Source organism: Arctopsyche grandis, chromosome 9 (assembly GCF_051622035.1).
Source record: "Arctopsyche grandis isolate Sample6627 chromosome 9, ASM5162203v2, whole genome shotgun sequence".
Lineage (NCBI taxonomy): Eukaryota > Metazoa > Arthropoda > Insecta > Trichoptera > Hydropsychidae > Arctopsyche > Arctopsyche grandis.
In genome coordinates this window covers 4533509-4560980 of record NC_135363.1, presented here as the reverse complement: position 1 = coordinate 4560980, position 27472 = coordinate 4533509, and the positions used below count along the sequence as shown (strand labels likewise).

At 35.4% G+C, this 27472-nt stretch overlaps 1 protein-coding gene across 3 annotated transcripts in view; it reads left to right on the top strand.

Annotated features, from left to right (window-relative positions):
* LOC143917103 (cilia- and flagella-associated protein 298) overlaps positions 1–23967 on the top strand; it is a 102802-nt gene extending 78835 nt beyond the window's left edge. Inside the window, exons 2-3 of one of the 3 annotated variants that reach the window (XM_077438498.1) lie at positions 406–1491; positions 23740–23937. In XM_077438498.1, coding sequence (XP_077294624.1) covers positions 473–1491; positions 23740–23803 — 1083 coding nt within the window. In that variant the 5' untranslated portion in view covers positions 406–472 and the 3' untranslated portion in view covers positions 23804–23937. Of the gene's footprint in view, positions 1–405; positions 1511–23739 lie in introns of all 3 variants that reach the window. The other 2 variants (XM_077438499.1, XM_077438500.1) reach the window with 2 other exon arrangements.
* Positions 23968–27472: the final 3505 nt, after the last annotated feature.

The window sequence follows — 27472 nt, the reverse complement described above, 5'->3', positions numbered from 1 at the left end:
TAGAAACCAGCTGACAGACGCAAACTTAGAAGCAGCAATGCGGCTTGCATTGGAAGAAAGGAGTATTGAGCAATTTCCATTTGCATTATTATTAAATAAATAGATACCAAAATGTTAAAATTTCTTTTGTTTTATGAATAAATTGATCCACTTTTTTGTAACTTTAATTTATTTGATTAAATTTGGTGCGGCCATCAGACATTTCCACGGGACCACTATTATCACCTGTGCGGCCACGGTAAAATTTCGCCTGAGAACCACTGCTCTATAATGATGTTTTAGTTAAAGAAAATCAATCTGATAATTGATTAAGATATTAAATCGGCACCCCTAATCATAAACCAACTCCCTAATCCCATAATTCTTGAATTGCATTATTTACATTGAAATTTGGGACTTTTATAGGAAAAGATGCGGTAGGCGCGGCCGCGCGGCTGCCGCTGGCCATGGCCGCTGAGGGTCGCGCGCCATAATGGCCGACGAGGAGTCAATCCCCCAGACCTTCCTCGAGAAGTTGCTCTTCTACACCACAGCTACCTTCATCTTGTTGGGAACGTTCAGCCTATTCGCGTTCCTCTTCCTGGTGCCGTTCGTCATCGACCCAGCATTCACCACCATCTTCATGCAGTTCGACACGGTACCGGCCACTTGTCTAACGGTGGAGACGCTGACCAGGTACGGTGTTTCCAACTGCTCGTGGGCCTCGTGCAAGGAGGGATGCACCAAAGACGTATTCGAATGCCTCCAAATACGCGTACACTACAAAAGAGCACCGGGGAGTGAACCACTTCCACTCATAGCCTACAAGGCCTCCCTCAAGGGAATCAACGTCGACGACCCGACCGCAGAATCCGAAGAGGACAATGAAATCCCTCAAACTCTAGACCCAGACGCACCTGCTCCGACCGGCCTCCAAGGAGACGACTCAGAATGGTTCTTTACGTACGCAAGACTCTTCCCGAACGTCAAAGGTTGTGGATACCCACCCATCCTCAACTGCACCATCTTCATCGGCAAGTACAAGGAAATCGGCACCAACTACTCGTGCTACTACAGCAAGGTGGATCCCGGCCTGGTCATAACCGATCTAGACATGTGGCAGAACACTTTGAACTTGGTGTACGCGATGGCCATTCCCATCCCGTCCTTCATCATATCGGTGATATATCTGACGGTGGCTTATTTCAAGATTTACAATGAAGATGAGGAGGCTGCGCCGCTGGAGCGCAATGCTGAGGGTATGGCCGGTGGTGGAGAAGGTGATGGTGAGACTGACGGGGAAGGTGTGGGTGCTGTGACGAACGGGGGTGACACGCCTGGTAGTGACACGTTCAGAGAGGACCTTGCTTCGTTTGGACACCAGTTGAAGGCCCAGGGTATTGGTGAGATGGACAGCAGGGGAAGCAGACCGAGCTGCTGCAGCCAGCCCGATCGAGCCAGCAGGTGCAGCCTCGAAGGTGGAGCTGTGTCCAACTCGGGCTCGATACCCGGGTGAGTTGCTCATTTTACGGTATTGAAGTGCTTTTAATTTATTTGACACCAAAGTCCTCACACGAGGCCAACATCCCTACGATTCATGCATGTCAACTTTTCGGTCAGCTAGGTCAAGTAAGATATATAAATCCTCAAATCCAAGCTTCTGAATGTCATCTGTATAAGCATACTGCTGAAAGCTTGCGTACGTAATTATGTACATATGTATGTACATTTTGCTTGCCTACATACATATATGCATACTGGAGCGCTTCAACACGAGTTGCACAGTGCTCAGTTACTGTTTCATACTGTTTATTTTGCACAGCTTTTTATTTGTGTCCGTCAGATATCAAAATATCTAGGCCCTCATAAATTTCCAAATTATTTATATTTTGACAAATTAAGCCTTTTAATTTTATAAAAAAGCTTTATTATAAAATAAACGCCTTTTTTTCTTTGTTTATTTTGGCTTTTTTGTCAATATTTAACTCATCCATTATTATCTGTATGCGCCACAAGGATCTTTTTTAGGTCGTCGATCTTTCTACGTCATTTTCTTTGTTTGCCTTGAAACGTTTTCGAAAAATTTTATTAATTTGAGGCTTTCCATTGCAAATAACATTTGAGAACCACCGATTTGTACTTAATAGGCTTAATTCTGAAGTATTAAATGGGCTTGTAAAGGTATTTAGCTCTTAAAAGTAACGCAACTTTGTCCTTGTCCCCTTCAAACTTACGTAATAATGTTTTCCCTATTTCTTTGAACGACTAGAGCTTTTTACAAACAACGAAACAATAGACAACCATTTGACATATTGATCTTTTTGAACACAACAACGTTCAAAATTCAATTCCATTACAAAATCACACTTTTTAGTGTATGGGGAAATCTTCAGTGGAAACGAGGTCAACTGTTTTCATGTCTATTTTTAAATCGAGTATGAATTATTCGCTTTCGATGAAAGTAAAGCCGCTTTTACACGCCTTGAATCTTCCAATTTCCACAGCCATTCCTGAAGATCAAATCCGAAACTTATCGGCGAATTATGCAAGCGTACGATTCCGCAATCGATCAAAACCGAGGTAATGGCAAGTGTTCAGATCCTCGATTAATCCCGTTCAATCCATTTAAACACCGCTATCCCCAAACAGGTAAATCTGCCCGCATAGATTAACCTGTCTGTAGTAAAGTTGACCAAAATTCTGCCAAACAATTACCTTAATTGCCCCACCGATCGATATCGACTATATGTACTACAAACACACCGTTTATAATAATTAAGTAATTCGTTCGAGTGTGCGAGGCCAAATTTTGTTTATTTATCATTCGAACTTTCTACACAAAATGGCGGCAAAGCTTGCATCGTAAGGAGCGGCTCGTACTCCCCAGAGCGTGTTAAAGAATTTTCATGCCCGCTTTGTTATGGCTCGTTTACAACGGCGAACACGGATATTACGTTACAATATTGCGAATCTGCTACAACAAATGAATCCAGTGCTAAATACATATAACAATGTTGAATTTTACTCACAATTAGCAATGCATAGTTACTTTACCAAACGTTCGAATACTTCGAGATACTCTGTTTGATAACTCATTCACTGAGCATTTAGATGCCGATTCGATGATGATTGCTCACAAGGCGATCGGTCACACGAAATCTGGTCCCACAAAACTTACCCACATTTTTATTTATGTATTTTTAATAAATGTCAGTTCGAAGATCTTAATTTGTGAGCTAATTTTGAACCACTTACAGACTTGACTGATATACCAACGGCATGGACTAATGATTAGCATATTATGCTTTCGAGCAGAATGGTCCGGGGTTCGAGTCACACTAGAATCCCGCTGCTGGCCTGACCTTGGTTTGTGCTCCGGGCCAATCGTTTCTTATCAGAGTTAACCAATTTTTCTGATTTTCATTGAAACGGTTTTTGGAAAAATACCTCCTATCAAGCTATTCAGCGTCTTGAGGTTCATCAATTTGATTATAAAATGCTGCAAAAATTTCTCCATATATGATACTGTGGATATTTGTATGAATTCGCACTATATATAATGCTTATGCAGATTGTATTGATTGATTGTATCTGTTTAAGTGCACTCGTCGCTTTGGAGTGATCTGTAAAGACGAGTGTTCATGTTTTATGAAATAAAATAAAATAAAAAAATACACGGGGCTGGCTGTCAGATTGACGTGATGACAGTTCGATCAGTAATAGAATTACATCATAACCCAAAGTACTTTTCATATCTATGGTTGTAATTCAGACGTATGATCGTTAATTAGCTGATGGAATAATTCTGATTTACCATAGCCTCGGTAACTACTGTTGGATTTTTATAAATGTGTTGGATATATGATACAAACCCGCATAAAAAATATTGTAGGATTTAGTTTTCTAGCCTAGATGGATGCTTGGGTTGGCATGTATGAGTTGTCATCCTGGAATGGTAAAGTTGTCATCCTGTACATGTGACGCGTGAACGAACAGTCCGTTGCGGCGCTCGGCTCAATAAACGATATTGTAAACCACCCAACGTGTCGCATTTTACTCTACCGCTTAGCTCTCCTTACAACCAGATCCTACAATATGTACATAGTAGTCGACGTTGGGCGGAATGACATTCTGTTACGTAATTTTGACACATTGATTCATATTTTCGGTAAATTCTTCTCACTCCCACCACTCTGCTTAGCTAGTACGCCCCACTGGCATTTCAAACAGCAGTTATCACTAGAGGTAGGATAGTCACAGTGCTATCCATTGTTCTATTGTTGTAAATCCTTTGTATAAAAGGGTCGGCAAACCTTTAACAATGCATTTACAACCTTTTAACAATACGCGGCACCTTCTGGGTCCGGTGACTAGCTATCACCAATAGTATAGCCCACTGTAAAAATACCAAATACTGAATATATATTCGACAAGTGCCTAAATATATTAGCAGAAACAATATTATTGTGAAAAGCAATTCATTATTAATTGATATTGCGTTACTTCAACTGTCAAGATTGACGTTTCGAATTAAAAACCTGTCACAATGAAATGAAACAAATTCAGAATTTGATAAAATCATAATTACCATATTATGCATAAAAACAACCTACCACAACGTAGATCGATATTCACGCGTACCGCTGAATTCTTATGGCACAGGTCAATGCTCGCGCTCGTTTTCGCCGATGTAAATGAGCCATTACTCATCACCTCCGTGTCTATAGTCGAGCTGGGTGTCTACACGACCCAGCACAACTTTTTCCGATCCGACTATACTATAGAGCTTTTTTCTGTTTCTCCACAGGCCCAATAAAACACATAGTTTATGCTACATACATATACGATTATACATACAGTAGCGGTCATTAAAAATGGAACACACCGGTGGCGTGTAACTAGCCGACTCATATTTTTGTACTGTTTTTATCGATCACGGTTTTGCCAGGAAGGTAGAAAGCACTTTGTGAGTGGATATAGTGCTACTGGCGAGTCAATCGTACGTCACCTAGAACCAAATTTAAATAAAGGTCACAGTGATGGTAATTGACCCTTTCTGTTTTAAAATTGATGACCACTTAGTGCTCAGTCCGACTGGTATATTGAATCGTCAAAACTATGTAAATTCCGTTTACGGAAAGCATTGAGTCGTTATAGTAGAGATAAGATCTACATATTAAAATTAGCCATATAGTGATAATTTTTTTATAGAAACGCTGACATCAAAGCGTCAATGAAACTTCTACATCAATGTTGCTTAGTTGGGTCATTTTATTTATTGAGATTCGTTCATTTATACACACATATATTGCATGATATTAATTAATACAATGTCCATGGGCGCATCTACATATACATACTTGGCTTCTGTTGGTGTTGAAATTATAGATATAAATGTGCCGATAGACATTATACTAAAGAATTATTGCCAACTCACGACGAATTGGGTGTACAATTTCTGCAAATGTTAAACGTTTCAACTTCTTTACGAACATAATAGTGAAAATTTGCAACGCTGAAACATTGCAAGAAACTAAAGTGAGACGATTGAGAAAGCGCCATGCCCCCTTTCCCCTCACCTTCTTTGAGAATTACCTCATAAACCTAACTCGTTTCTTACCTAGTGTGTAATAAGTAGAGGTAGGACCAGAAGCGGGTTAGGTTTATGAGGTAATTCGTGTAGTGTCGAGTAGTGACAATGATAACGGACTGTATGACTAGATTGTTAGTCACATTTTATATAAATATTATGCAAATACAGTTAAACGCATCCTTCCACATTTGTAGGGCCTTGTGTGTGGCAAAACTAGCGCCAGCAATTCCTAATATATAATCTGTGGACGTATATTATGAGTAGAGGTAGGACCAGAAGCGTGCTTTTTCCAGGAAATAGAGCAAACTACAAAGCCAGAGTGCAAAAAAAAAGGTTCATCATAAAAATGAACAATGCTCGGCGAACAATAAACAAATAACGGCGCAAACTTGGTCCGCTCTTTAGTAATAAGCAACAAACTTTAAATATTAAATAGCATCGATATCTCATATTTTCTATTGCGTCGCTCCACTATGTTCTCCATCTAACTAGCAAGTACCAATTTGGCCAAACTCATCACCAGATCTCAATTCACAAAGTTTGTACGTTTTTTCATCTCGCATTTATCAATAAAACCCAACAAATCGTCAAACACCTATCCAATTCGTGGTATGGGATAATGAGGCTCGTTTAACGCATGTTTTTGATGCGCTAAAATGAACAGTCGATGCTAAAACAAACTGTGATTCGTTGAGCAACCAAATCAAATGTATGCAGTTGTATGGAGCATGCCTCTCTGGTAAAATCACCGGTTGCCCAAAACATAGCTAACCAGCGAGATTGGTTGCCAGCGTTCAGTCTTGTGGCCCGGCTTAAATTAAACACACACTCAACCCAAACATGCCAACTTAATAATTCATATATGCACCCTTCTGGGGTTGAAAACTACACCCTCGAATCTCTACATACACTTAATTGATTTCAGTTTAACAATAACACAATATAATCACGAAAGTTCATTAAATGTCATGGGTCATATTACAAGACGGTACTTTCAGCGTATTACAATGATACGAAGCTTAACTTTCATTACATTTCTAATTTATTCAGTAAGCCGTTAAGCTCACAAGAGCTGGGTACTTTCGTCAGTCTGTAATAAATTAGATCTGAAACAGCCATAGACATAAAACAAAGACTTATTCGGTAAGGGATAGTGATTGAGTGACTCTGACCGATAGATACAAATCCAACGATTCCATTTTTAATCGTCCTTAAAATTGCTTTCGATCGTGAAAGCTCCCGATACTTTTCGAGTGTGACAGGATGACATGCGACACGTCAAACTCGATGACAGATTACCGCAATGATTGTCAGATGCGTCGGATAATAGCGGGGTGGTGATTGGGTCAAATTTGACCCCCATCGTAGCTACCACTACCACCCTTCTCACCCCAATTTCGTTTACGAGCGTTTGTCGGCATCGGAATCTATTTTCCGATATCGCAAAATCGTATCTGCTAACCCTCACCGGTCAAATATTATTTTTTTCCAATACAGCCCACAAGTTCAAAGCTACTTTTGTTTGATATTATATTGCATACAATCCAACCCAGCTATTACGAGATTCGAAACGTTTGCTCGTAATGTGTAAGCAATACTCGTAATGTCAGCAATAGGTAAAATATAATTTTTTACTCCTGACAAGATCTGGGTGAGATTTTAACGCAGATCGACCGTCTCCTGTAATAGTTTGTCAATTTATCTAACTTCACTGTTGTGACGGTTCCAACAAAATAGACATCTCTTCCCTCTCTCGCAAATTTGGCCAAACGAAATTTGTTAATTGTTGCACGCATACATATGCATATGGCTTGTAATTAATATATCTATTATATTATATTATATTCCAGATATTAGGGAGAATAGTGCAATCTTCATCGTCCATATAAATAATAGGCATACATATGCATATGGCTTGTAATTAATATATCTATTATATTATATTATATTCCAGATAATAGGGAGAATAGTGCAATCTTCATTGTCCATATAAATAATGGGTCTACGTGACGAGCCAGAATGTTAAATTACAGAAAACACAAATATCGGAAGGCAAAGATTGAAAATCGAAAGATCTTAAGTCGAAAGATAAAAAAAGGGTGCATGGTAAACGGTACATACTCACTTAATTTGCGCGAGCAGGGTACAACAGGAACAAGAGGAACAGGCTTTTCCTCCCGTATTCTGCGCGCGCACATTAATACGGGAGAAAAAGCCTGTTCCTCTTATTCCTGTTGTATCCTGCTCGCGCAAATTAAGTGAGTATGTACCGTTTACCATGCACCCTTTTTTTATCTTTCAACTTAAGATCTTTCGATTTTCGATTGGCTCGTCACGGAGACCGATAAATAATATATGTATATGTAGATAATACAAATGAATGATAGCATAAATAAATATTATACAATGATTACTATACTATGTAAATATAATAATAATATTAAATAATAAATAATAATAATAAATTATTTGAAAGTCAATTTATGGCGGTCAGAGAAGTATGTAGCTCCATCCACCGAACTTACAGAGATGAGCGATAATGAGAAGTGGCAGTAATTTGACGATACAAATACACGACGACGTAGGGAGGCCGCTCTCGTCCTGAGAATGGCCTCAAAATGAGGAACGTACCCTTTTACAAACATCTGCGACGCAATGAAGTGTTTGAATCATCATCATCAGCATTCACGACCATTCATCATCCACTGCTGGATGAAGCTATCTCTCCAACGCTTCCAGTCTTCTTTGTTTTGAGCAACTCTCATCCGTCTCATCCCACATATATTTCTAATTTCATCTAATCATCTCTCTAATCACTCTTTTACATTCGCTCAGGTACGATTTGAGCACTTATTTCGTCTATCTATTGTCCGTTCTTCTAGCTACGATGACCTGTCATGGCACTATGGCATAGATGAAAAAAAACTCATAAACTTCGATTGGATTTGGATTGGAGTCGGAGAACTTAAAAAAGTATTTTTGCGACTTTTACCTCATCAGAACAATGCCGAGCACCACTAGATACTCATTAGGAGCATTTTCATACCACGTTTCAACTTATGTGCAATCAAAATATAATCTCATAATCACGGGACGATTACCAAAGTCACTTGGTGATGAGTCAAAATTTGCAAAACAACATTTTAGAATGTAAATTGCATACATATGTATGTAAATATATCTCAGGTTCTTTTACCGGGTTTTCGACCTATGGTTTTTGCCTGCTGCAGTTAAATTTTTAAACTGTGGTGACGAATATGAATGCATTATGCAATGCGTTCCAAGGAAAAACATAAATGCACTCGATGCGCATTGCGCTATGCGTGTTAGGATTTACATGTACATATGTATGTATGTCAGTTTTATGAATATTTTAAATATGTGGAAAGTATGACGAATGTTCAATTTGTCAAACGACAAATGCATGATTAGTTTATTTAGTACATAACATTTTTCCTAGTATAATTTAATTACGATTTATGTACATTACATTGTATGCTATTTTGGAACTTAAATAATTCAAGTCTTTCGAAAACAAACGTTCCGACTTCGTGTTGAAGTTGAGCGTGTTTTGTTGTTTCATCAACGGGCATCATACTCTAGTGTTACATTTTCAATTCCATTATTTATTCAAACTTTGCGACTATTGTTCGTACTACTGAATACGAAAATAACTTCGTCGTCTTGCATCATAAATATGTATATTTACATATACATATGTGTAGGATTTAGTTTTATAACTTAGAATAATGCATATATGAATGGTTAAGTTCGCACGCTTGAGTAGAATGAATAATAAAGTTGGTAACATGGTATGTGACGCTTAGACCTTTGCGGCGCTCCGCCGAGTAATGATTTTTTGAAGCCACTCAACAAGTCTCATTTTACACTACCGCCTATATATCCTGACAACAAGATCCTACATTTGTACATACATATATGTATGTATAATTTAGTTATATATTATTACATATATACATATGTAAGTTCTTATAATGAGATTTTCTTTTAATGAAGCATAACTCGTGAAGAAATTTGTCGAGAGATGAGTCTATTGATAAATCTCTGTCTATGAAATTTGCCGTAGCGAGAAACGCCATGGCAGATTTTATCAGAGACTTTGATTCATTGACTCTTGACTTCGTTTTAGAAAATCTTTCCTTTTGTCAAATGCAATTTTGAGATCAAAAAGGTGTTTATAGAAGATCTTGAGTGCTCTGTATATTATTTAATAATATTTTGATCTGTTATAAGACACGTGCTTCATCATTTAGTAGACAAATTGCTCGTTGATGGCGTCAGACAAATTGTTAAAATCAAGTCTAAAGCTAAATTGGCAGAAAGCTATATCTGACAACAAATCTTTCATTAATCATAGTTAGTATCTTTGCTTCTTTATTGGGTATACTCCTTTTAATATAATGCTGCAAATACCCCGATGGTCTATATTTATTTATTTAAAGCGCTTATAACCACTTGAAGTACTTCATGCGATAAGAAGGATTACTTAATATGATTATGTATAAGTCACACGCGTCAAGTACAGGTGGTACGGGTTAAATCTTATTTATTCTCAATCTTTTAATTTTTTTCCACAATATTAAAATATAAAATTCTACACGAAATTAATAAATAAATTTTCTAAATGAACTCGTTTGAAAATATTAAATACTTAAAATATTATTTTGGCTGAAACATATTCTCACTTTACCGTAATAAATGGAATAAAGCCAAATTTCGAAAAATCGATTTCTCTTATCTACATATGTATGTATGCATATGTACATATACATAAATATATATATGTAGGTATAAAGCATACAATCTGTTTGTTTGCTCCTTACCCATTCCGTTTAATACAAGACCGTTCCACGGAACTGAGCCAAATTTTGCATTGTTACCTTTTTGGTCCCATGGGACAATACTGCGTGACATTTGGACACTGATCCCCTTGCGAATCACACCCGAGCGAAGCCGGGTACTTCAACAAAAAAGCTTACCGTATAAATTTATCTATATATGTATATGTATGTACATTTGTATAATAAAGTTTATTTAACCGGATGCTTACAGTACCTACATACGTATATTCCAAATGAAAATTGTAATATTGCAAATTTTATTTCACTTTTAAATTCAACCGGACTATAGTTGTACCTGCCCTTATATTTATTTATCGGAAGACCCTTATTCCGCAGAACTATCCGACTTCTTAATGAAATCGTTGCTACCGTGCCTGAATGTGATATTTTCCACCTCAGTGAGCGTATGTTATCCGAGACTATTTTAACATATCGGTCTGGTAGCCTGCGCTTATCAATATTTTCATAATTTTAGTGAATTTTGATTTCTCTTGCATTCGAGTCTCACGGGGATGTTTTGTATTCACGGCTGTTTCTTGTACATCCAGCCAGCAGCGTGGACTAGTGGTTAGCATATTATGCTTTCGATTGGAGTGGTCACAGTTTGATTCCCACTAGTAGCTGTTGGCCAGACCATGGTTTGTGGCTCCAGGTAGATCTATGTTAGCCAATTTTTCTGATTTTCATTGAAACGGTTCCTGTAAATTAGCATCTCCTTTCCAATCTCTCTTGCAAATCTCAAGTTATTCAGCGTTTTAAGTTTCGCCAATTTCTATAATAAAATGCTGCAAAAATGTGTACATAGATGTCACTGTGGATGATATTTGTACATATGAATTCACATTATATAAAATACTTGTATTAATTGTATGATTGTATTGTATCTTTATTGTTACACTCGTCACTTTGAAGCGATCTGTAAAGGCGAGTGTACATGATCGATTGAAATAAAATATGTACACACATTGGTGCTGACTGTTGATGTAAGACATTCCCATTTTTTTCTCTTTTACTTAACTATTAAGTCGTTGAGTTTTGGTATATTATTTATATTTTGCCATTCAAACACTAAATACTCTTTGGAATTGTAAAGATGCTGTTTTTTTTCGATACAATTTTTTTAAAATCTCGCGTTGATTTTCATCGGGCAATACACCAATATAAACAACAGCGCCGAACAAGAGCGATACATTACTATGCATGAATAGTACGTATTCTTGAAAATCCTTAGAGAAAAGTTATGTTGAACCCATTGAATTTTCACATCGCATATGAACATGTGTACATATACATAAGGCTACATACGCGTGAGGTGGTAGTTTCACATGCCCTTGTATTGCCCAAAGGAAAGCCTGCATTCAACTTTGTTCCTATTCACAATCCGAATAAAAGACCCTTTTCCGTGTGCGTGTACTAAATATAATATTCTCCATATAAGGTATATTTATGTAATATACGTGACCTGGGGGTAGGAGAGGGGGATGCTCCTTTTGGCAACGTTTCCAACAGTGCGCGTTTTGACAAATGAACGTCTCGTCCAAGATCCGAAGAAGTCTCTCGGCTAATGTGACCGGATGACGCTTTTAAAACAAGCTTTCCCATGAATAGACGAGCCTAATAGAAAACTTCTATTTATTATCTCGCTACAAATGACTGTGATTTTCTTTTTATGGATTTAAGGAACCAATTTTTAGATTCTATTCGGGTCGCAACCACAGTTGTGTTAGGGCCGGGCCGCACCGTGCAACTTTGTCGGCCGACTAGTTGCACGACACGAAAAAATGTATGGAAATGTGTGCGACAAACAAGTTGACGGGTGTGGCATGTCCCATCTACCTGCATGCATTGGTCTGGTCGCCCTCAACCAAGTTGCTCGCAAGTCGCACGGTGCGGCCCGGCCCTTAACTGTTTGAAGTTGTAAAGCTTTGAATCTGCTCGCTGTACGTGTCTTGCCGTCTCTTCGTTCACGCCTTGTATCTTCGTGTGTCTTGGTGTTAGCACTGCGCTTTTCAAAGTCACATTGTGCAAACAGTTTCTTATTATATAATTCTAATAATTTGTACAATTTTTATAAAGAAGCTTCTTACTGTAAAAATTATTAGAATTATATAATAAGAAACTGTTTGCACAATGTGACTTTGAAAAGTGCAGTGCTAGCACCAAGACACACGAAGATACTAGGCGTGAATGAAGAGACGGCAAGACACGTACAGCGAGCAGATTCAAAGCTTTACAACTTCAAACAGTTAAGGGCCGGGCCGCACCGTGCGACTTGCGAGCAACTTGGTTGAGGGCGACCAGACCAATGCATGCAGGTAGATGGGGCTTGCCACACCCGTCAACTTGTTTGTCGCACACATTTCCATACATTTTTTCGTGTTGACCAGAGACGCACAGTGATGACCAGAGACAGGCGGTAGGTAGTAGGACAGGTATAAATCGTAGAACTAAGCTAAATAAACTGGCAGAGTAAGAGAGACACGCTGCATGTTCTGGTGAGAAAAAGTAGCGCGAAGCGTGCGCACGGTCGGGCGTGTTTTGTGTACACCTACAAACACACCAGTGCAGTACAATTTTCGTGCACCAGGGCCACTAGTTTACATATGTATGATATAACGACCGTTGTTTGTTTTTGCCTCTATTGGTTCACCACCCTCGTCATCACCCAGCTGATAGTTCGAGTCCGGTCCGCCAGCTTTGCATTGAAATAGTTTTCCCAACCAACGTCAATTATTTACAGTAAATACATACAGTTCTTGTACTAACACGTGTGGAGAGAGGTTTATAAATTTTCATACGCTCAAGTGAGGGGTAGCATACATACGGATGTGCGCAAGCCAGGAACATAATTCAGGTCCCTCGAGAGGTCTGAGACCTCTCTTTATTGCGATCCCTCCGTTTTTATTATACAACCTCTTCCCCGAGCACTTCTGGGCTACTACAGACGTGTACAGAAATTCTGCAATGCGAACACTCTGCTAATGACTAGTCTGTGTTACATACATACATATATAATAATAAAGTCGAAACTATCTCTGCTCTCCAACGCACGGACATGTCGTATCTGAGAGTTAGTAGTTTTGCAACTCGCGAGTATTGGCATGAGTGCAATCAGAGCACTTTTGACTACATACATACATACATACATATATAGCAGTTCTAAAATGTGGATTTTAAAACTTGCGTGTCGGTTTTTAAGTATTATATAATACATGAAGTTACCTTTCTCATATGTGTGCACGTATGTATGTTCGACGTGTTCTAGATCGCATGCCAGCTTCTATTAAATGTAGATTTAGTTTGAATTTCGAACGGAAGTTTCACAGTTGGCAAACTCGCACGCTTTTTTCGTTGTTTTTTTTTTTTTGTGTGATTTAGCGCATCCGCATTGTTCGTGAACCAAAGTAAACCAAATCCGCTCTAGTGTAAAAATGTCATATTGTGAAAACACAGTCTTTGTCCTCTAGTGTTATAGTAGATCGAATTTTAGATGTCGCTTTTTGGCTAGCGTTCGTAAAAATATTGGCTTTATATCTACTAGAGAATCGCTGGTGCTAACGTCATATGTGACACATTTGCGATATGTATTTTTTTTTACTTTACAAGTATTGTGTTCGTTAAAAAATTTACCTTGATATTTTGTATGCTTTGTACTCAGTATGGATCACTGATCAAGTTTTTGTGGTTTTTTAATGGTATACAATTATTATACGGATGCAAAATATCAGCAGTGTAGCTCGGTGGTTGCGTTAATGCTAGCCACTGAGAGGTTCTCGGGTTCATGCACTGGGTTGACCTCGATTGTGGAGAATTTATTCCGAGTGTTTCCGCAGTGCGGCTGGTCAGGCTTGAATATTTGTGACTCCAAGTCGATCGTTTCCTATCAGAGTTTGCAAATTTGTCTGATTTCATTGTTGAAACGGCTCCTCATCAAATTGGAAAAACCATCCTACCTACTATTTGTCACCACTATTTGAATATGATTTCAAATTTGTGAAATAGTTATGACCAGAAATTGGCGTTTAGCTTGTAAAATGGGTTCATTATTGTCAATTTCTATTGCTAACCTTTTTTTTTGCTCTCTTTGCAAAGCTTTTGCTAGCTTTGTAGGTTGACAATAGACAAACCGTCTTTCCTGGAAAATAACACTGTCGCGCCGAAGCTTAACTGTGACTATTGCTAAATCCGTAGAAAACTTTTTTTATTGCTCTCTTGCATTAAACATTATTGGAACTTTAATTATTATTTGCTAATGCCCTAATGACTATCCGTTATATAGTTAGGTGCAATAAATCTTTATAAAAAAAACCCCGTTTGTAATTTAAAATATCGAATATTTCTAAAAACATATATTTAAAGCAGAATTCTCTTCAATGGTTTCCAATATTATCTTCACAAAAAAAATTAAAAACAAATAGTTAAAAGCTTATTATTTTGTTCTGGTACTTTCAAAGATTACGCTTTTAAATCATAAATTCCAACATACATATTGATTTTTCCTATGGGAACATCTTAACGAATCCATTCAAGATTATTAATATAAACTAATATTGCTTTCTGAATAATGACAATTGGCTAATTGAGAGCAACCCCCCCCCCCCTTCTCCTTACATATATTATGATAAGCTTAAATAGAATCATCTCATCAACCAAATAAAATGAGAGCAATAACTAAACGTGCTTAAAACAGCTATGAGATCGAAAATCATTCCGTCAGATTACATATACATAGTGTAACGACCACTGGTTTACTAGCGCTGATCACCTGATCTCGCGGAGCTGGCAGCGATCCATTCGGAGCTGGCAGGCCGACGGATCAAGAACAATAAATTACATCTACCATACTACTGCGTGTTTCAATCATGTCTTGGAAATCCCTCTACACGTCCACGCTACAATATTACAAATATAAAATTATAGAGTATATATATAAGGCTTAAGCCACTTCAGTTAACATATGACCGGCAATCAGCCGATGAATGAGTCCTATTTTCAACACAAGATTGAGTATTAAATTTACGGCAGAAAGCCGATATGTCTAGATTTCGATAGCGGCCTTCGAGTAAATCGAATAAATCTTTCAACCGCATTAGCAATTCGAACCTTCGCCTTATTAGCCCTTACCGACACTGCGGCTTAAAGTTCAAGCAGGACTAAAACACCATCATAAATATTAAATATTGAATTGATATAACTACGTATTTATAAAATTCAAGTGTTATGACATTGGTCCATTTATAGCCTGTGTGGTGTCGGTCGGGGGATGGGGCACGTGGATTTATATTTGGAAGCAGTGTAGTTAGTGGATGAGGTCATATGAAAGGGTCAATATGTTGCAGAATTGGCAATGGTGGGCGCCGCCATGTCTGCCGCAGTACCCCACAAGCCGCACGCCACTGACACATAAAACACCACATTCAATCCCCCCCGCTTATTTGCTGCATGCTAATGTTTGTAAGACATCGAAACTTCCTGTCCCATTATATAGATCAGGTCCTTTTTATAATTAGCTTCGCATTGTAACATAAAACCATACAAAAATGTATTAAAACGTGATTGTAAACGTTTTAAACTCATTGTTTGATACATTTTCACTGCTTGAAATTCAATCTGTTAGGGCGCATACATACACGCGGCACTTTTTTTCATATATTTTTGCACATTTAAAACTACACTAGCACGCCTCATCTATGTCAGGTCAAAACTCACACCTTAGAGTATTTTCAGTGAAAGGTTCGACAGTGATCGACAATGAAGATTCCTATATTTGAAGTGATGTAAAAGAAACTTGCCAAAATTATAAGATTGTACAAATTTGCAATGACATAAAGATATGCCCATTCACAACTGGAGTCTACCTAGGCATACTGTGCCGTACAATTTTGTGTGCCTTTATTGTCGTCGAAATGAATTTTTACACAATTTAAGTATTTTTCATAGTTACCTAAGTATGTAAAGTAAATAAATTCGTTCGTTAACACTCATAGTGAAATAAAAATTTTAAATGTAGATAAATTATAATTGACATGACCAAACGTCCCTTGTCATGACTAGAGCCCGGAATCTGAAGGGGCTGTTTATTGTTCAAAGATTGTAAATGCATTGTTAAAGGTTTGCCGAACCTTTTTTACAAAGGATTTACACCAATGGAACAATAGGCGGCACGTTTCCAGCCCCTTCAGATTCCGACCTCTAGTCATGACTGGTTTTCGGCAGTCGATGGATGCTTTTCAAATAACAATGGACCGCTCCAAGTCGATAGTTTCAAAGCAAGATAGCGAAAAATCGTAGTTTTTCAAGCATTATGTAAAGCATTAAGAAATTCCTAATAATGAACCATTTTTTGTGTGGAAACCATCCACCAAGCGCCGATCTTTGGTCATGACCAATAACTACCATTTTTTTATGAATTAATTATTAAATATGATAATAATAAAATGTATAAACGACAACTGGTTCTTTTACTACTGACAAAAACGCTTTTCAATTACTGCTTTTTCTGTAATTGAGTTTTTCAATCAGAACTCATTATACCATTAGCTGATTGTGACCATTTCCTCGTACCAGTCGGGATCCCGTATTCGTATTAAGAAAATTCAACTATACACATTTGTACATATGTATAGCAAGCATAACTTAGTGATTAACTTAAAATGCTAACGACTAAGAGGTCTCGGTTCAAGCCACGCTTTGACCTCGATTGAAAAGCATCATACGCTGTCTGATTTTGATATTTGGTCAGACTTGAATATTTGTGTCTCCAAGTCGATAGTTTCCAATCAGAGCTTTCTATTTTTTTCTTTGGCCACTGAAAATATTCACGCATGTCGTAACGTCATAGTGGCGAGTGCAAGCGTACTACCCAAAGTGCGCATGTGTATTTGAATATTTTCAGAAACGTCATACAGTGACAATATTGATTCGGCGATACGACGCAAGCAATATTGTGCCGTATCTTCGCGCTCTGTAATGCGTATGTAAGCCAATTTTGCCTTGCACTCGGCCAAAACAAGTCTGAACGTGCGCTGCTGTACAGTATGAATAGAAGTAGTCTTTTCCGTGCACTTGTGTGCTGGGTTGTTGACGTGCAGTCATATAAATAAACCTTAAGAAGTATACGCATAAGAGATTCTTATATTTAAGCCGCTAACATACATATGTATGTACGTACATACAATAATATAGCGATTATGTACATAAAGTATATCTTATAAAGTCAAAAAGGGGGGGGGGTAAACAAGTCAAGTGCTGAAACTTGATCCTTCAGTGGCCTGAAGCGTTTAGTGCTTTTAGATCAATCTGTATGTACTCTGTGGGTACCTGATACTGTGTATTTTCAGCAAACAATCGAACTGCTTTCGGTCGAGAGTTTGAGTCCAGGGGGCTATAATTCGTAACCGCGTACAGAAATCAATGGCGTATTGACAATCGCGTGACAAAGTGGTATGATTTTTGTGAATTCGATTGGCCAAAGCTGCGTGTAAAACGCTCAGGTTTATCACTGCGAGCGTGAGATATAATGGAACGTTTTTAAATTATACGTGCACTCTCTTTCTTGTTCCTCGAATAGATGGTGCATTGTCGATGGTATTTTATGTATTTAGTAAACTCTTTTTCAATTTGAAATGTTCTAGGTGGGGTGGTTATCGCTAGTAAATGGGCGAGAGCGAATGAGATGGAGTGATGCGCTCTCCATTCTTCATCTCGCTCTTACATCATACATACATACGGTCTTAAGCAACAGCATTTTTTAACTCGATTTAAAATCATTTACCACTCTACTCTTGTGGATTAATAACAAAAATTCGTTTATTTTATCGAGGTAAGCTAGTTATCAATATAATTTTTGAAGAATAGTGAAGTGGAATTTTATTTAATTCTCATATAAAGACAATTTAATATATTATCCCTATTAGTTCAATTCCGATTCGTGTTAATGCGAGTAAATAATAGTACGAGATGTCAACTCGCAAGTTTACCGATTTAAAATTCAGCACACTTCCAATTAACCCTTTTAAACGAAAACAAAAAATAATATGGCTAGAACACTATTCCAATAAACATGTTTCAACAGAAAAATCTCAATATAAAATAGTATTAACAGTGAGAAAAAATCCCAAGTGAAAATACGTACTTTTGACTTTTGATTTGAACTGGACAACTACTTAGAGATTTGAAAGCTGAAAAGTACTACAAATAAAAGATAAAATACCCAACTATAGATTCCAATATTCATTTTGAACAGAAAATTGACAGATTTTGTTACATCGACCGAACAACACCAAGATATAGAAAAATCGCGCGATTTAAAAAACACATATACATATCTACGAATCTCGAGCCAATCGACATATTTTATTACCAGATTCGTGTTCACTGGGCATAGATCTATAAGAAAAGTCATATCTCGTCTCTGAACAAAAAAAAAAGTCGTCATTTGTCGAACAGTGTAATTAATTATAAGAATTTTAAAGCTATAAAAATCACACTGAATAGAAAAAAAACGGTTCGGTGATTACTGGTCACAAAATTACTAAAATCTCTATAAAGGAACATCTGGCAGCCGAAAAGTCCATCATACTAACGACAACGAATTTGAGTGCCAAATATTGTGTATTCGCAATTTTCATGGAAAAAATAGTCTTTGTGACCACTGCAATGTGACGAATAATCCAATTACCAAAAAAATATCCGACTATTGATGTCTAGATAATAGATTTTATGTTAAATACTGCACAATCCAAAAATTGCGCATTTTTTAAACGCTCTCATATCTCATAAACGAGAAGAAAGCACAAAAATCATTGTCATATTCGAATTCAATGGATCAAATTTATTAATGATTGAATAGTCCCCGCTCCGTTATTTGTTTATTTTTTTGTTGCTTATTTCATATAAATCTTATATATAAAACAAAAACGGCGTCTGTAATTTGTTTCTGATTGGCTATCATCAAAGTCGCTTCTGATTGGTTGGATTGGTCAAAGACGTTTGTGATTGGTCGGTTGTTCAATTCAAATAAATTTAATAAAAAAACAAATGAAGATTTTTTTCATGGTTCGACGGTATTCTCACTACTAGACTGCATTTCCATTTCAAGGTACTTTACTTATTATATATCCGTGCTAAAATGGAAAAGATCGTCAAAAACAGAACCGAGCGAAGCCGGGTAGCACCACTAGTATTATATAAATTAAAAACTGAATCTGTGATAAGCATAACAACGCGTTCGAGTTATCAAGAGGTTTCGAGACCTACCCAGGACGAAAAATATTTTCTCTGCTTTCATATCGTATGTCATATAATATGTTGTATCTAATAGCGATATCACAAATAAACAAACGGAATTGGGCTATTATAAATACAATATATGTTTGATGAATGTTTGCATGTTTCTTGAATCTAATGGCCAATCTAAATTAGGATATAATGTGCACGGAAAAATGCAAGGCGCTCACAGACGAACACGCACACCGCCTACGGACGATCAAAGACACGAAAGACACTCACAAGCATGTAAGAAGCTCATAGCCAGACACGGATACTCAAAACGCTCACAGACGAACACGCATACACAAGGTGTTCGATTTAGTTCTGCAGGTGATGTTCATCTATGAGTGACTTGCGTGTCCGTGCTCGTCGGTGAGCGCTTTGAGTGACCGTGTTCGTCTGTGAGCGCCTTGAATGTCCATGTTCATATGTGACCTCTCTACGTACTGCGAGTGCTTTGTATATCATTGTTCAAGTTCATTGCTCATAATATTCAGATATTGAATTCGCGGTGAGCTTAATTTGAAGATCGGCTCTTTCCAGTAGATTGTTTACAAAATACAAAAACCCATACATCTTTGAATATTCGTTTAACTGTTTCAAATCTAAGATTATTTTTTTAAGAATATGTAATGGCACGTAATCAGTTAGAAAGTTAGAATAGAAAAAAGTTTGAAATGTTACAGAAGATTTCGCAACGTCGTATAGCACAAAATTTAAATTGTGGCTGCCACAGGGAAACGTTAATTATTTATTTATTTATTTTATTCTAAACAGACCATTGTGGCATAACAGGAATTCCTAAAGCGCCACAATGGTCAAAAAATATTACACAAAAAAAACAAAATAACAATTAAACATAAATTAACACATAACGAAAATAATATACTCATCAATTATACATAAAAAAATACATTTGAACATAAACATAAATACATACATACATAAACATAAAAAATAGCATTTAATAATAACAGATAAAGTAAAAATATCAAATAAAAAAATATAGCATAAGGAATGCCTTGCACCTACAGTCAGTTTCAATAAATATGTAAGAAACAACTACAAATACAAAACATCTCGTAAGACCCAAATGGAAGAGAGTTAATCAAAATTTCACTCATAAATCACAATCAATCATGAAAACAATGATGAGCGCAGACTACCAGATAAATGGGTTAGAGTAATTTCCGACAATTTACGCTCACTAAGGTGGAAAATATCACATTCAGTCTCGGCAGCAACGATTTCATTAAGAAGTCGAATAGCTCTTGGAATAGGAGCCATTCGAAAAAGAACTGTGCGGGCAGGAGGTACAGCCAGCAAATGATAATGTCTACCACGCACATAGTTATTAGACATAAAGTCCCAACTGCTCCAGCAACAACGGGCATGACGTATTACCACGTAAGAGCAGGAGAAAGAAACGAATTAATGAGAAGTTTCTCCGAAGTTCAAGGGAATTATACCCAAGCATGCCCAAAAGGAAAGGAGTGGGGTAGAGATATGGGTAATACCCATAATACAAAAGGTAATGCGCCTTCACCCAATGAATAGAATTTGCCAAGTACAAATGTTTGAGTTTAGATTATAATTTTATAGGGCTTTTGGCGCTCTAATTTTAAATTTTAAAGCGCCTTTGCCGCACCGAGCGGCGCCTTAACTTATTTTGATCCAGCCTTCACCTAAGACCGGCACTGGCTACATACAATGAGTGACTGCATTAATCTGTGAGCTTCTTACGTATGTACATATCTGTGAGCGCCGTGCGCCCATATTTTTCCATAAACGTTGAGTTCAATTCGAACGAGCCCTAAAATTTATGAAAAAGTGTGAACTTTTTTTTCTGACTTTCACACGCCTCGAACAACGCCTTGAAATTTAGCTAGTTGAATATAAAAATGCTAACAATAATAATATGAAATATATATGTAGGATTTGATTTGCAAACCCAGAAGAGTGCATGTATAAATGATTGAGTTGGCATGTTTGCGTCGTGTGTATGTTTAAGTTGGTATGTTACGTAATGCCGTGACCAAACGACAGTTCGTTTCGGCGCATTCAAAAATAAACGTGGCTTAAAGCGCTGAACGAATCTCATTGACCACCTGTACCACATTGCCCTTCACGAATTGAATCCTAAACGCAATTAATGCTAAATACAGCGGCGGTTTATCATAAATTTAAAATAAGCGCGCGCTTAGGCCCCCCCGAATATTGAGGGCCCCGAAATGGGCCTTAGCTACCGAAATTTACAACTTACAAATTATTATCATTGTCCACAATACGTTCGTAAGTCAAGAATAAATGAAATTATTATCTATTTTACATAGCATTTTAAAGTAGTACCTATTTTATTCCAAAAACTGTTAGCGTTTCAAGTACATATTTGTAAATAAAAAATATATGGTTTTGTAAAATCATAATGGAAAACCATATACTGAAAACATGGTAAAAAACGATGATAGCAAATTTTAGCTGAAGTGGAGGCCTCAAATTTTAAATGACCCATGTTTACTTGATCCGCCACTGGCTAAATATCATAACTAGAGACACGTATTTTGGGCATTTATTTTTGTCAATTTTAGCATTTTAGCGTTTTAGAGCATTAAAAATGTTCAATTTTAGCATATATTTTTATGAAGAGTTTAATATTAAATAATAAAAAATTTCGATGAATTTTAAAATAATTTATATACATATGTTACGTACGCCGCGGATTAAGCGAATAGAATCCAAGAGACTATGTGACCGTTCAAGGGTTATCTGTTAACGGATTAACTAAGTGCTTGCACTTAGACCAACGGATATCTGTTATCGGATTAACTAAATGCTTGCACTTACTTCCAGGATTATATCTGGACTCTAAGTGCATTTAAGCTAAACAATGACCGTTATTAGGCCTTTCTCAGAATCGGTACGGGGAGACCCAATGTCGTGGAAATACATATCCGAATACGTGACTATATAACAGGTAAACAGATTAGACGTCCTAAGAGATCTACCCTTTATAAAGCGGTACGTAGGCGATATCAGGTAATTCTGGACTGAGCACTGCCAGTGCGTGTATCTCCTTAATCATCAATAAATGCTGTGAGACGACTGTTGGCCTTTTACTTGGATCCTCCACCCACCCCTACGCAACACATATATACAATTTAAAGACAACACAACAATTAAAAAATCATAGAAAAAATCAAAAATACTTTGGAATTAAAATTTCAATGAAAAAAACTTGAATATAAAAATATAATACCAATTAAAATTTATTAAAACTCAACATGGAGCATATTTCTACAGATCTTTTTTGCGACGATCGGTAACAATTATATTTTATTTACTAAAATACCTTTCAGCGTCCACACTTTTGTCTACTATTTACAGTAGTAGACAAAAGCAGTTGCTTGGTTTCGACAGTAAAAACACCGTCTATGGTAAACTGCAAGCTCCGTTTTATCCCCTCAATTTCTTCACATGATAAATGGGCAAAGGGATAGGAAGACCCTTCTAAATTGTCTATTAATTTTATGCAAATTTCACTTTTGTTTGTTATTTTAGCATCTATTCGCATATTTTACGAATTTATCATCTATTAGCATCTATTCCGAATTTTAGCATCAATTAAGCTTTAATAGCAAAATGCCCAAAATACGTGTCTCTAATCATAACCTTACTTTGAATTTGAGTGTGAAAATTGAGCCACTGAATTATATCATATACATATGTATAATATATATATATATATATATATATATATATATATATATATATATATATATATATATATATATATATATATATATATATTTATAAACTCTTAACCTTGTTCATTAGGTATATACATAATATCGACCTTGCATTTGTAAGTAGACATTTAAACTTGACATTGAAACAAATTTTCACCTTCAACATTTAAAATTATCATATTATAATATAACTTTCCAAACGTTAAATAATCTTGATGACATGTACATACATTATCTAATTATGTTTGTATAATCTATTGTTTAAAATCATTTTAATACGTATTTCCAGAAACTTGAGCAAGACGATGACGACGAGTATCTCGACACCACCTGGGCCGATAGCGGCAGTCTGAAACGCCACTTCCAAGGCCTGGACAGCATCACATGGAGACCGAAGTAAGCCAGCCGCACCGACCGAGTCATCAGCTATCCAATCATCAGCTCAATCACTCCGATCACCATCGGCAATGAATGCATGAAAAAAATCGAGAGGATAGAAACTGAGACTTTTAATCGACAAGGGGTTTATATTATTATATAAATAAATATATATATATATATTGAAAAAAATTAATTAAGCCATTCATGCTCAAAACTTCACCGTCATCAAATTTCATAATTATGATTATTATTACGAAATATTATTATTAATAAATAAATAAAGGCACTGAATGTTTGCTGCACGTTACAGAACAAAAAATCAAATTAATATAAAAAAGTGCATCATCCTTTTTTTATACATTTTTTAATCAAAAACAAATCTCATTGTAACACCCAAGGATGATCAATGTCTTTTGAACGTTTGAATTTAGAGCTTTGTTTATAATGATGAAATAATAATTATTATCATTGAGCTTCTCGCCATTATTATTAAAAGTTTGCACGTATTTGATGATCTTTGAGTGTCTTTACGGAGCAAACTTTGAATAGTTGTAAATTTCAATAATAATAAAAAATCTTTCATACACGTACAATTTAAATATGAAAATTATATATATGTATCATTTATTGTATTTAATTATTTGAGACCACAAACATTAGTCGACTTGAAAATTTTCAGGCAAGCGTTTGTCTATTTGTGATAGTAAATTAAAAAGGTATTGAAAAACCAGTGTTTTTAAATTTAAAATATTGACTGTTTTAATAACATCTTGATTTAAATATTCATAAAAACTTTTGCAGTCAATGTTTTAAATTATGTAATTCTTGTCAATTATGATTTTTTTTTCAAAAAAATATTACTAGTATTTATTTACTACATAAAAATCTTAACTATGCATTAAAAATGTAATAACTAAGTTATACTGTTGATTATTAATAATTAAAATAAAATTTTATCACGAGTATAATTGACAAGCATTATTTATTATACGGAAAATTGTTTCAAAATGAAAATATTATACCTGCAATGGTTTCAAATTCAAAATGGTCCAATGTTGAGAATATATTTATATAAAAATTAAATGTGAACGGCGCAATAATAAATAATTAATATTATTTACCATGCAATGTTTGTGGCCTCTCGATGAATTATTTATTTATTAATTTTAGCTGACTGTTTAAAGTCCAACAATGCAATTTTACCTTACATATGTATGTACGTATAGAAAATAGAGATTGCGCATTGTTTGAATTTAAAAGTGTTTAAAAATTAGTGAATTCTATTTTTAATGCCGACTTCGGTGAATCTACATATGGCCTTAAATACTTTTCGTTTCCCGTGCATTATAAGATTAGTTAAACATATGTATAGTTGAAGATATTATATTTTACGAAGGAATAAATAAAATAGTTGAATGTTTTGTCTACAATATTCAATTATCAGAGAATTGAAATTGAAAATGTTTCACTGTAATAATTTATTATTAAATCTGTTGTATTGTATGTATTATGATTTAGATTTAAAAAAAGTTTTATCTTGTGTATTTATAATAGAATAAATATTCCGTTGCACAGCTGTGAGTAATAAAAAAATCTTTCATACAATGCGAGTGTTCAAAAAAAAAAAAAATAGCTTTTGTGATAGAATCTGCCATCTTTATCAGCCTGAACTTTCCTGCCATGATTAAATTCAAAAAGTAATCGTCGTTTATTAACCTTTAAATATTTTTATGATCGTATTGTATGTATACACTATTTTTTGCTCTCTAATCATCTCATTCGATCATTTTAGAATCAAAAAAAAGTTGTGCATTTCTCTTAAAAGAAGTCTAAATAATGTAATTTGATAATTAATATCAAAAAAAAATAAATTTAAAAAGACATTGTGGAATTATGTATATTATAAATATATACGATAAATTTTAGATAAATTATATGCTTTTGTTACATATTGAAAAAATAAATGAAAATAATAGTTTGTGTGAAAAAAAAAATATCAATAAATCACCGATTATTGTCACGCTTTATAATTACAATGTAATACCTTTTTCCTACCATGCTCATTATATAATAATAAAATAATAATAATGAAACATCATCTCAGAATACGTTTAATACAAATCAATCCTGAACTTTCACCGAGTCCACATACATACCTAATGAATAATTGTCTCGCTAGAAAAAATGTTAAAAATTAGTCGACATACAATAATAAAATTGGTAGTCAAAAGGTAAAACTGTATTAAGTGTTAACAATATTAAAAAATTCATAGAAAAATACAAAAAGATTATTATTATTATTGTGAAATGGTTGTTTTTTCTAATTATATGAATAAAAAATTGAATAAAACCAAAAAAAAAAAAACATTTATCTGTGATCTGCATTATGTAAAATTGTGTGTATTGAAATGTAACAGTTTTTAAGCGTTTAATTTCCTATGCATTAACAGTAGTTGAGAGTTGGATTAAGAAAGTCTATTTTTTTTTCAACATTCATTTAATATACCACTAATCAAAAAACCACCAAAATGTACTTACATATATAAGTTATTCATTCCAAATTGACCCTTTTTCATTTCAAATTAAACCTTTTTCAATTCAAATTGACTCTTTTTCGTTTAAAATTCAATTCAATTCATTCAAATTGACATATGAAATATGAAAAAGGTTTAATTTAAAATGAAAATGAGTCAATTTGAAATGAAAAAAGGTCAATTTGGAATGAAAAACCTATATATGTAGTCTGGAAACGATTATATGACGAGTATCTCAAAAAAGAACACTTCAACTGAAATGTCAATATATACTACCTAAACAAAACCAAACTACATAGTATATTATGCAATAAAATCATTGCAACTAGATCTACGTAACATCTCAATACGTTACGGAACATAATCAAATCATTTTCCTCAACATATCATCAGACTGTTTTGGAAATCCTGGAATGATTTACTCCCAATGAGATAAAACACAACTAAATCAATACACACTGCTTAAAACTTCAAGCAAGTTCTCGTTTCGGAGATGTAACCTAGCACACTTGCCTAATTTATCAGCGTGTAGTTTCTTTCCAGAACTATTTCAAATAGAATAGTGTATGTTCATTGAGTTGAAAACTATCCAAGAATTGTAAGATAACATCCAAGAGGAATTTTAAATATACAGATATGTATCAAAGTCACTTAATCTTATAAAAATTAGTTATAATACAATACTATGTATCTTAGTTTCATTTAACTAGTGAATATTTACTTGATCAAAGTGTTCATTTTCAAGATACTAACCATCTGATTGTTTCAATGTACTTTTCTCAATCCAACTCTACAGCAAATCAATTGAATGTGAAATATCAGATCTGACAATTCCCAAACCATGTTAATTTGGTTGCAAATCACGACTATATGTGAATCCATATTTCATGCACTGTACAGTGTGTGTGAGTAGCTTTTAAACAAGAATAAAAAAAAGAGTGTGGTCAATTACTAATTCGACAAGTTTGTATTTTAACAATCACGCAAGTGACTGACCGACTATAGAGAGGAACTTCGTTTAGAATAGATAGATCTCTCTCTCTCTGCAAATAAATAGCGTTAGATACAAATCGAAGAATTGTATTAAAAAAAAAACTGAATAGATAA